This window comes from Hyaena hyaena, unplaced genomic scaffold (assembly GCF_003009895.1).
Source record: "Hyaena hyaena isolate Hyena2069 unplaced genomic scaffold, ASM300989v1 scaffold_31, whole genome shotgun sequence".
NCBI lineage: Eukaryota > Metazoa > Chordata > Mammalia > Carnivora > Hyaenidae > Hyaena > Hyaena hyaena.
This window is the reverse complement of record NW_024080664.1, coordinates 1,879,530-1,891,664: the sequence shown is the minus strand read 5'-3', so window position 1 is coordinate 1,891,664 and position 12,135 is coordinate 1,879,530. Positions and strand designations below refer to the sequence as shown.

The window sequence follows — 12,135 nt, the reverse complement described above, 5'->3', positions numbered from 1 at the left end:
CTGAGGGCATGGAGACGGGCGTCCCCCTCTGGGGGCCCAGACCCAGTCACCAGGCTGGCGTCCGAGACACATGCACTGAGCAGGTCTGGGCACCTGCCGTAGGAAAAACCAGACGTGGCTTGAACCTTCTATGACAAAGTTCAAGGAAAAGCCCACGTGGACTTGAACCCTCACAAGACACTTTCTTACGGTAATTCAAAGCATTTTTACGTTAGGTTCCCTGCACGGGCTGGTTTTGCTTCATTTTAAACCAAAGTCCCAGGGGTGTGATCACAAAGGCTTCTGGGCTGGTGGGGGGGGGGCACCCTGAAGGGGGGGCAGAGCCGAGAGCCTGGGAACCGGCAGATGGGAGTGTCCGGGGCAGAAGACGGCAGGGGGCCACACGAAGTGTCTCCCGTGTCCCGCACGCAGTGCCAGAGATGCCCGCCACGCGTCCCTGTCCCCGACGCCTCTGCCAGGCCCAGCGGTCATGTGACGCCAGAGGGCGAGCCACCCGCTGGAGGCCACGCGACCCCCGGAGCCTGACCCTGCCTTCGCTTCCTTCGATCCAGAGTCGGAAAGGGGAGCACAGGCATGGGGCAGGGACGGGAGTGCAGCCCGGACGCGGATTGTCCGCAGGAGGACCCGAGCCCGGGGAAAGGGGTGGGGGAAGTCAGGCCGCTCTGACCGCTCACAGGGGGATGGGCTGAGAGCCCAGAATGGACCTGGGAGCGCGGGTGGGGACAGGCAGGCCTTGGAAGTAATGCCTTTTCACAGTTCGGATGGGTACCGAGCTTCACCCGCGGAGGGAAAGGCACACCCTGAGGCCCCTGAGCACCCCCTGGGGATCAGGCAGTGACCCAGCAGCACGCAGCAGCCTGGCACCCTGTTGCGTGGAGCTGCTCCGGGCCGTCAGGTCTCCTGCGCCCTAAGGTCACCCCACAGCACGTCCAGACCGCTCGGGACGCACACCACGCACAGACGGCATGCAGCCTCCTTGGAAAAAACCGCAGTTACACTCAGGCCTTGAGCTCACGTGGCCCCGGAACCCTGAGTCCAGGCTGACTCGCAGCTGCCCACACGGGCCCTCGGGTGAGCCTGCACCCGGAGGTGGAGGACGCGGCATTTACTGACGCTGAGCAAACCACGGGGACTTTTGTTCTGCTCAGATTTTCAAACTGCAGAATTTTACTTTGACATCTTTATGTTCTGGGCTTCACGTTTCCTCCCAAGTGGAAGGCAAAGCAGCAAGCAGGGGCGGGGGGCATAGGAGGCCCCTGGGACGCAGAGCAGATGCGCGCTGCGTGCCCCATGTGCCCTGTGCCTGCACGCGCCCACCTACAGCAGAGGGCAGCCCGTCTTCGGCCACGATGGAGTGCGTGGTGGGGGGCACCACCTCTGGCCCCGGGGTCCCCAGGGCGCCAGAACCAGGAGATCAAAGAGCACGACCTCCAACCCGCCACCCCTCCTGGTGCTCAGGCAGGAGCCTCGCAAGACGGCACAGTCCTTGGTCGTGCCCCGTCACAAACCCAAAACCTCGGCTTCGCTTTACAAACGCTCAAAGGAGCATCACGTGAGAAGTATCGCAGCGCAGGCGCAGCTCCCAAGGGATCTACTGGTGGCAGTGACTCCTCGGCCCAGGTGCCAATCAGGGAGGTTTTCTGGCACCTCCCCAGGGTCCCACGGGGTCACGTAGGACTCATCTATGCGTTTGCCTCACGAGCTGTGTTTCCTCTCACAGAAACAAGACGATGGCACCACCAACATGCCTAGAAGGCCCCGGAAGCTTCTCGCTCTGCCCAGCCTCTGACAGCCCCTGCTCCAAACTTCCGTAACCCCTCTGACAGCATGCCGGACCATCGCCCTTACGATGTGGGAATCCAGGTGTAAAGTTGACCCCCCCTTTATGTCTTAATTTGGTAAGTTCTCAAGAGTGTCTGTGGTTTCTTCAAGAGGCCAGGGTCTCACCTGTCGGGTGGCCTTCGTAAGGAAACTTCCTAACTGACCCGCGTGCCCATCTTAGGGGTGCCGGTGACTGCGTCCCGTGCCCGGGGAGCCTCCCGTGCCTGTGTCCCGTACCTGGGGAGCCCTCAGGGCCCCCCGTGCCTGCGGCAGCCTCTCTCCAGGGCACCTGAGCACAGGGGGTCCTGCCCCATCACGCACACACTGGGGGCCCAGCGGGGCGCGTGGCTGCCATGAAGAGCACGCGTCAACGGACGGCAGCCCCGCGGATGCCGTCAGGGTAACGGCCACACCCCCGACGCGCGTCTCGCTCCTACTCCGGCCTGGCTTTCCTCCACTCCGCTCCCAGATGCCCGAGGCCTCTCCGCGACCCCGTGCACTCAGCCAGGGCCGGCGAGCGTCCGCACTGCGCGGCACCAAGTGAGGCCCCCTCCCGTGGAAGCCAACACCCAGCGGGTTCGGTACCCTGTGTCTCTTCCATGGTGAGCTTGTTTTCATACCACAGGGAGAAGTCTGTTCCTTCAAGACAGTGACAAGGATTCAAAACTGAGTGACTTCCACGTCTTCCACGTCACTATGCCCCAAGCACCTGCCGCAGGCGGGTGTGCGATCCTGGGCCCTCCCGCTCCCCAAGATGCCCACTCTCCCCTTCTCTGTCCTCCATCTCTCACACCCCTCCCCACCCAACGGAGCTGACGGCATGGCTTCCTCAGGACCCTGCCCGGCTGTCCCAGCTGTGACCCAGGTCTTCACCCAGAAAGGAAAATGACAGTTTCCGGAAAGCCGGAGGCATAGCCGCGTCTGTAACTGCCTTTCCGCTTCACAAACAGAAACACGATGCTCACCTGGAGTAACCGTAACAGAAGACCTGTTATATCTGAGGGGAGGCAAGTGGCTGTGTGGTTTCTTTATTGTTACAACTACTTCAAAATTACAATTCTATTTTTTCAAGCTTATTTATTTATTTAGAGAGAGCATGCAGGCACAAGCAAGGAGGGAACAGAGGGAGAGAGGGAGGGCCAGAGAGAGAATCCCAAGCAGGCTCAAGCTGTCATCATGGAACTCGATGTGGGGCTCAAACTCACGAGCCCTGAGATCATGACCTGAGTCGAAATCAAGAGTCAGACACTTGACCAACTGAGCCACTCAGGTGCCCCCACAATTCACAATTTTACAAACAAGGAAAAACAGAAAGAAGGAAAGGCCTGTTTACATGTAGGAAGTTATGGGGGGGGGGGGTTTAAGAAAGCAGAATTAACCCAAACGAAACAGAATTCTGGCGTTTTCCTTCTACAACGGACTCATCTGCCATGAGATGTCATAGTGTGAGTTACTGTCTCGATCCGAGGTGCCACATAAGAGGGGACCAGGGCTTCTCCGCTTGAAGTAAGACTTTGTAAGGACTGTTTAAAGAGAAGCACGATCAGAAAAAACCCGTGTTGACGATGCCACCATTCCCAACCGACCAGGAGGTGGGAGGTCACCGTGGGGAAGCCATCGGAGCCCTTCCCTGCCCGGCGTACAAGCCACGGCGTCACGGAGCGCGCTCCCTGGTGGACGCGGGACTCATTCCGGCACAGAGCGAAACATAGCACTCGCGCTCACACTGACACGTGTCAAAAGAGGCCTTAGGTTAAACTTAATTGCAGAAAATCAGGCAGGGCAGGCGGGGATGGGCAGGAAAGTAGTGAACATCATTCTACCCCTGCATCACAACCACATGGCTGTAAGAAGTTTTCATGTTAACTTTCTAATCCTTCTATGACCCAAATCAACATCATCTTTAATTTTTATTTTTGAGACAGAGAGAGACAGAGCATGAGTGGAGGAGGGGCAGAGAGGGAGGGAGACACAAAATCTGAAGCAGCTCCAGGCTCCAAGCTGTCAGCACAGAACCAATGCAACGCGGGGCTCGAACCCACGAACCGTGAGATCATGACCTGAGCCGAAGTCAGATGCTTAACTGACTGAGCCATCCAGGTGCCCCCGAATCAACATCTTCTTGTGCAGTGTACTTGACCGTGGGCTGGACTGGCTGAGCGTGGAGCCGCAAGGAAGGCCCTTCACAGTGGCTTCCACGGCGCCTCAGCAACGTCATGCCCCTAGCACCACGCGCACCCCCTTCCTCGCCAGCAGCTCACGGGCACGGCTTCCCCACCGCAAACGCTGACTGCCAGTGACATGCACACAAAACACAAAGCCACCAGGAAGTGCGACATTATCCACCTCTGCCCACTGGGGTCGTGGGTCCCAGAAGGAGAGATGACCTGCTTCAGTTCCCTAGGGGCACCCTCTCCAAGACACCTTCCTCAAGGTGGGCAGTGCCCCACAAAGGGGGGGGAGGGGGGAAGGGCCCACAGGGACGTTCCCGGGACCCGGGACCCGCTCTGTCACGGCTATGCACGGGATGTGAAGAGACAACATCTGTCCAAGAACTACTAAGAATCAGACACATACATTCGATCCTTCTAGGAATCCTGCAGAGAAGGCATTTGTATCCCCAACTAAGAGATGAGCAAACAAAACAGAAACTCAGCCACCGGCCAGTGGGTGGCGGGATCCCGGGGCCCCTCAGCCCAAACGCGAAACCCACGGGCTGTCTTACACTAAGCGGAGTCCCACCTCGGTCTCGACAGACAGGGTGTTCTTCCCAAGCCGGAAAATCCACCACCGCTTTGTGGTGCACTTGGAAACGACACATACTTACCCCCTTCTCACGTGCATCAGGCTATGTGAAGAGTCCCCTCTGCCCCAGCCCTCGGTGAGCACTGGGGACCTGTCTTAAAATGCCTTGCGGCACAGGGCTCCACGTTTAAACAAGAACAACACTGGCAAAGCAAGCTGAAGACCGAGTGAGAGTCAGCATGGTTTACTCTACGTGGACGGAAACCAGAGCCTCTCCTGTGCCCTCTGCAGCCCCCCCCACCCCCCACCCCCGCCACTGTGCGGGGTCACAAGTCAAGGAGGGGATGGGGATGAAGGAGCAGAAGCTGGGGTGGCCGTGAGCATCCCGGCGGGCGGCTGGGTGAGCGCCAGCCCCAGGGGCATGGAGCACCGTCCGGGAGCACCACCGAGCAGCACCAGGGGCCTGTGTTTGGGGCAATGCGAAGAAGGGCCCTTGGTTGACCCACAGTCCTGTGCAGGGAGGGACGGCCCTTCCCCGACACCTCCAGCCTCTGTTTACGGCACCGGGGGAGGTGCGGCGGGGGCGGGGGGGGCGGACTCCCGGAAAGGCCACGCGGCCCATGAGGCCCGAACGGCGCCCAGGCCGGGAGCTGCAGTCCTGGAGGACGCTGGAAGGGGGTAGGTGTTTCAGAGAGAGAAAAAGACTGGAAAAAATGTTTCCATGGCCATCTAGGTTTGGAAAATGTTACTTAAGGCGTAATATTTGGAAATCTCATATATGGAATGAAAGACTCATAATCACAGCTGCGGGTCTTCAGTTAATAAAAGAAGGAAGAGGCGCTTAGGGGACCGTGTCACCGAGCGGTGTCAGCGAGGGGAAGCCCGGAAGGTGGGCGAGGCGGGCCCGGCCCGCGGTTCCTGCGGCGCCCAGCAGCCCCACCACGCCGGGTGCGGGCTCACAGCCCCAGCTCTGGCTCAGAGCTCTTTCCCACAGGCCCCCCTCCCACGGTCTGGACATGGGGTTCCATCTAAGAGAAGCAGGGGGCACCCCTGAGAACATGCCCTCCGGAGCTCAGGATGGAAAAGATACGCTTCTTTGCTGCTTCAGTAGCATCAAGGCAGTGCCACTCCGCCTCTACGACGGGCAGCCTACCTCAGCCCAGGGAAAGAGCGCAGGGGTGCACGGATCCGTTCCCACCCTGCTCCCCCAGCCCCCCAGGGGTGGAGCCTCCGATCGCCCCCTCGGCGGAGCCCGGGGTGCCGACTTACCCGTGCTGGGCATGTGGCTCACGCGGGCAGGGTTTAGCAGCTCCACGGGCTGGTCTCGGCCAGAAAGTCCATCTGGGGGACAGAGAAAGCATTTGGCTTCAGAAACTGCTCGCGTTTCCATGAAAATACTTCACACCCAGAGTGTGCGAGGGGGCTCCTCACACGCAACAGAAAGGCAAGTGTCCTTCTTGTTCTTAAAGGAGAACAGTTTTAACTCCATCACAGGTTATTTTTATTTGCCGAGTCAGAAACCGAGGGACCCTCTGCAGGAGAACCAGAACAGCCCCCGGGACCGCAGCGGGCGGGCGACAGTTTCCAGCCTGAGGGCGCCTGGGTGGGCGGCTCTGGCCCACCAGGGTTCGCGGCCACCTTCTACTGGCTTGTGCTCCTCATAAGGGCTTTTCCGCAGAGACCACGAGCTCGGAGGTGGCGGAGACAGAAGAGCTGCTCACCCTCTTCCCAGAGGCTGACAAAGGCCGGGTGTGGACAGAGACACAGCCCCGGGGGCCCTCGAGGACACCGAGGCGCCCCAACACGCTTGCAGAAAAACGCTTGGCCAGGTGCTCAGAGCATAAAGGATCGCGTCCTCAAACCCACTTTGGGCTGGAATTCGGGAACCGTCGCTGCCTCCCGGGCTGCGCGCAGAGACAAGCTGGCTCGCGGCCAGCACCCTAAACCTGGAGCCGCCGCTCTCGGGCTGCCGAGCCTTTCCGTCTCCTCCCGGGTGGGAGCGAGGGAAAACTCTGGCAAAACTTCCAGGAATCACACTGTGGGTTTAAAATTAGCTCCCAACAAGTGGTGCGGAGCGGGCCACGGTGACGGGCGCATCCCGACAGACGCTGACGCGGCGGTCACGGTCACGGCTGGCTGGAGGAGAAGGCGCTGCTGCACAGGGCGGCCGGCTTCCCCGTCACGACCAGACACGGAACGTCCGTCGGACCAACCGCCCTAAGGACACCTGGCTTTTCACCCCCAGCGGGGGACGCCTTCCCGCACCCACGTTCTGTCACCCAGCCGCGCGGGTCTCAGCCAGCGTTCACACTCCAAGCGCAGACACCCTCAGAGGAGCCCCAGGAAGTGCTCCCAAGGGCTGACGACCCCCAAGCGAGGGAAGACGTGAGGCCTTCGAGGAACGAGCCACGTGTGGGCCCCCCTCCTCCCGGGCCACAGGGAGAGGCCACTGCGGGGCGTTTGGGACACCTCCCGCCCCACCGGCAACTGCTCCCCAACTCGGCAACGTGTCCGCGCAGCGCCTCCGGAGCCAAGACACCCCAGGCTCCCCGAGAAGGGACCAGCAGCCTGCGTCACCGGCACACCTGCACCAGAGCCTCTGCACAAGACCCAAGACCACCCACCAGCTGAGTGCTGACCCGCTGCCACGCCACGGGGACGCCTTCGCCGCCATTCAGAAGGAGACCCCAGACAGTGACCGAGAAGCACTTTGGAATCTTTTTTCCTAAAAGTAAATAAGTGAAACTTATTTTGTTTATAAATGAAATTTTAATTTCATTAATACAAAATTCTGGGAGTGCCTGGGTGGCTCAGTCGGGTAAGTATCCAAATCGTGATTCTGGCTCAGGTCTCAGTCCTACAGTGGTGGTGGGATCAAGCCCTGCACCGGGCTCCATGCTGAGCTTGGAGCCTGTGAGATTCTCTCTCTCTCTCTCTCTCTCTCTGCCCCTCTCCCTTGCTCATACAAAAGAATAAGAAATATAACGTATATAAAACTTTGAATCCCACTGTAAATACAAAAGAGTAAGAAATATAACGTATATAGAACTTTGAATCCCACTGTAAATACTTTCAGAGATGCCAGAAGTCCCCACTGAAAATCCTAATCTAGCTGCGGTTTTCCAGGGGACGCGGTCTGGAGCAAGGTGCTTGGAAAACCATCCCATCCGGGGCTCTGCAACCGGGCGCAGAAGAAGCCCCCACCCTGCAATCCATGTCCCCCGTGGCAGACCTCACGGCCGCCTCCCCTGTAATAACAAGGAAAAACAAACAGGGAAACAAACTGGGACTGAATAAAAAGGTTCAACCCCTTTCCTGATAGACGTAAAAGAGGCTCTGCTCTATAATGTGGCCAGAAAATTAGGTTTCTTGGACCAGTAAATACAGTACGTGAAAAACCCACACACAGGTGACCTAATGAGAGATGGGGAGGGAAGAGGGGTGAGGGCTGCAGCCAGGCATGGAGGGGAGGGAGGGCGAGGAGGGGAGGGGAGGGGAGAAGGGGGGAGAGGGAGGGAGCGAACCAATTGGCTGGACCACGTCTCCCAACCCGTGAACAGGGACCATCACTTCATTTCATTTCTCTCAAAGGTGTTTTAGAATTTGGGGCGCAGAGTGCCGGGAAACTTGAGGCTTATCCCTAGGTATTCGGCATGTTACATACGATACCGCGAAAGCGTTTCGAATTTCAGCATCTGCTTGCTGGGATCCAGAGATGCGACGGCTCACAACACACTGGTTTGCACCCAGCATCTTGCTAATAAACTCACGCTCCCTGCGACCTGATCCTGGATGGCGGTTCGTTCTCCACGTGCAGGATCACGTGGCCTGGGGCAGGGACAGGGACAGTCTGTTTTTCCTTTTCTTTCTCTTTCTTGCCTCATCCTGGTGGCTGGGACGGACGGTGCGTCTGTACAGAACACCGAGACCTCCCGGTCCTTCCTCCCTGTTGCCCTGTGCGCCCCACCCCACCCCCCGGACCCAGGGGCTCGCAGCAGCCGCAGCAGCGACGCAGAAACGAAAGCTGGATGCCCTCGGAACATGGAAGGCGGGGTAAGTGCACCCCGAAACTGCTCAGCGGGGCGGGCTGGGTGCCGGCGGGAAGCCGGGGGAGCCGGGCAGCGCACATCCCCCCGCGGACCCAGCGCCCGGCGCACCTGCCGCTCCAGACTCACGGTCAGAGTCCGAGGCACGCGGCAGCAGTAATAATTCAGCCTCCACCCCAGCCCATTTCCCTCTCCAATTTTATTTTTTATACAAATTTTTTATTTTAGAACAGTTGTGGGTTTCCAGAAAACTTACACATAGCGCGGAGAGCTGTCACATAGCCACCTCCCCCGCAGGGAGCGCCTCTTGTGGGCACGGCGGCCCAAGCTCCAACTGAAGGCCAGGGTCGGCCCAGGTTTCCTGTGCACCCCGCTGCCCTCTCTCTGTCCCAGCCGCCGCCCGGATCCCACGGGGCCCCACTAGGCTGGGACACTTCCTCTGACCTCCCCCATGTGAGGTACGGGGACAGCGTGGAGGAGGGAGCTCAGGGACTCTGGGGACTGTCCCCCCCAGGACTTGTCGTGGGCTCTCCTCCTGACCAGACAAGGAAGGCCACTCCTGTCACGTGCCATCACACCCTAGCAACATGACAGTTGGTCAGGGCTGGCCCCCTCGGTCACGGGGCCGGCCTCCCCCCCCCCCGTAAGCTGCTGTTTTAGTCCCCATCCACACAGCATTCTCTGCAATGAGGCCGCTCTGTGAAGCCCGCACTGCTGACACGCTGAGGGCGGCCCTTTGGGGTCCACGCCCCAGGACTAGCGTGAGGGGTGTGCTCCCGGGGACACAGCGAGCCAACACCAGACACGGAGGCAGCCTGGCCTCCGGGGCCCCAGGAGAAGGCGGGAGCCAGGTGTGGAGGGCAGGGCTGGGAGGAAGGAACCACACAGAGCCGTGGGCTGGGGACGGCCTTCAAGGCTGCCAGCCTGGCTCAACGGCTGTACCGCCTGCACCCAAGGTGTGACCCTGGGCTCCTCCATCTGTATTCTCTCTGGCCCACCCTGCAGACGAGCTGAACAGGAATCCTGTGTCTCAGGGCCTGCCGAGCAGTCAGCCCATTTTCCAGCTGGAATAATGAAGGTTTTCCTTCCCTCTCCTGTGTCCCCGCCCAGTCCCCGCCCTGTCCCCGCCCTGTCCCGTCTAAGAGGAAACATGATAGAATGTACACAGTCTGAGCCTTGGCTTTCACTCTGCCACTGGACTCGCCACAGGCCACGGGCTGAGACACGCAGGAGGTTCTGGGGTGAGGGGCACGGGGTCCTGGGGGCGGGCGGGCACTCTGCCAGGCAGCCTGGAGCTGGGTGGCAGGGTGCACTGGGCTCTGAACAATGGCCGCAGCCCGAGAACGGGACATGGGCGTCTTCCTGCCCCTGCGAACCCGGAAGCACATGCGGCTCACAAAGAAGCTGGCGCTTGGGGGTAAAGGGGGCTGGTCCCCAGGCTGGGGGGGCACCGAGTGGCATAAATGCCCAGGGTCTCAGGTGGAACAAGAGAAGCCCTGGGTTCGCATAAAAACCAACTTAATGAGGAAAGTGACACCCCTGCAGCAGGGACACGTGTGCCCCCGTGGGTGTCTGCCTGAAGCTCGAGGCAGGGGGGAAGCTGGGAAGAGACGGGTAAGCCCTCGTGAGGACCGGAGGAAAGACGGCGGGTCTCCGGCCGGCGTGTGGACAGAAGGCTTCCGGCCTAGGGCCTCAGCAGGTGTCTACACCGAGGGGCCCACCCCACTCAACTCCGCCCTACCTTTCGGGGTGCGCGGCAGGGACATGTGAGAGTCAGGGTGGGGTCACTGGGGCCTGGGCTCAGTGCCAGCGTCAGCAGGAAGCCAGCACGTCCCCGCGCCCAACCTGAGAGGGCTGCACAGCCTGGAAAGCAGACCCCCGTTCGCTGACATTGTAAAAGGGGCTCACTACACTGAAACGTCCCCACTCAGGGCCACGGACGTGATTCATCAGCTCGGCAAAATACTCAAATCCCCCCAGGTCCCCTGATGACCTGAACCCCCACCCCAAAAGGTGGCCCGCCCCGTCCGTCCCCCCAGGCACCGCCCGCCCTGGCGCAGACCGCACCCGGCGGTGCCCAGGCCCAGGGAGGCCCACAGACTCCGGGCGAGGAGCAGGCGCTCTCCCTGCCATTCTGCTAACAGCCTCCAGTGGCAGGTCCGCAGTCACCGAAAACTACCCGAGTTCTACAATAAAGCCCGTACCCGCCCATTAATGTGAATTAAACTTTAATGAGTTAAACGGTGTGAGTTTCTGAGGCACAGCCAGCAGCGCTGTGTGTGGATTTATCGGGGGAAATGAGGATGGAAGACATGCTTTCCCTTTAGCGATCTCTCCCTTCAGGAAAATCAGGCCGACTCTTAAAACGTCACGGCTAATCTATGAAATCTGCTTTTCCTCCACTTAAAAAAAATCAAAACCAGCTCTAGCTGCTTGTTTGTAGGAAACACGGGTCTGAAGGGCGGTGTTCAGAGGACACCTGGAGGCTGAGAGCCATCAGGTGTGGCGTGGGAAGTTGCCCAGGACAGTTACCCAGCTCCCCCCAGGTGCACGTGCCACCCGCACGTGCCCTTCCAGAAATGTCCGTCGGTCCCGACATCTGCATCCAAATCTGAACACACAACTAAAAAGGTATTTTCTAAGACCACCGGCCAAAACAGTGCATCGGCTGGGTATGAGATGGTCCTTAGGGATTATTCATTTTGTTGAGTGTGAGGATGGGATTGTATCTGTTAGAAACACATGCCGTAGCATTTGGGGGAAATGCTGTGGTGTCTGGGATTTGTCTTCAGTTCTCTAGGACGTTAGGCCGAGGAGGGGATGGATAACGTGGGGACGCTCCAAAAGCACAGGGTTCTGAAGGTCGGAGATGGGCGTGGGGGCTCCCTCTATGCATTAAATCCTCTCTCTTTTCATCTGTGTTTGAAATTTTTCATGGTATTTTCAAGAGAGGCCAAGAATAAAAACAGGCCCCGCCCCTGTCTGTTGAAGAGCGTCTGCTTCGCTGGACTCCAGCCAGGCCAGCACCCAGGCAGCCCTCTCGCTAACACGCCCGACAATCCCCAGCTACACCCAACCCCTCACCGTGCAGACAAGAGCAAGCTCGTGTGCAAGTCCGTGAACAGCCCGTGGGTGGCCAGGACGTGGGGACAAACAGGCCCGGGTCCTGGGACGTGGGGCGGGGCCGGGTGGCACTGCCCCAGAAGACACGCTCTGCTTCCCTGCACACTTGGCAAGCTCAGCCCCCCAACTCCTGGGGCTGGATCAGGGCAAACAGCCCAACTGTCCACGCTGCTTCGGTCTGGGCACGCGGACCGCCCGCAGAGAGGCCCCAGTGAAGAGCGCACAGGGAAGGCTCACAGCCCGCTCCCTGGGAGTTTGCTCCCGAAAATTCAAAAGCAGAAGCACACTGGGTTGCACACCTGTCTGAGATCGGGTCCACAGCCCGGAAAGCTCTGGTGACGGGAAGAGCACATGGCGGGCACACACGGGGGGGGGGGGGGGGGGGACGAGAGGGGCAGCG

The 12,135-nt window shown here is 59.7% G+C and overlaps 1 protein-coding gene across 7 annotated transcripts in view; it reads right to left on the bottom strand.

Moving 5' to 3' along the window:
• The window catches only part of HDAC4 (histone deacetylase 4), a 281,399-nt gene that overhangs the window by 137,005 nt on the left and 132,259 nt on the right, over positions 1–12,135 (bottom strand). For 6 of the 7 annotated variants that reach the window (XM_039228580.1, XM_039228574.1, XM_039228577.1 and 3 more), the window contains exon 3: positions 5,836–5,907. In XM_039228580.1, coding sequence (XP_039084511.1) covers positions 5,836–5,907 — 72 coding nt within the window. Of the gene's footprint in view, positions 1–5,835; positions 5,908–8,868; positions 9,823–12,135 lie in introns of those variants that run through there. The other variant, XM_039228578.1, reaches the window with a different exon arrangement.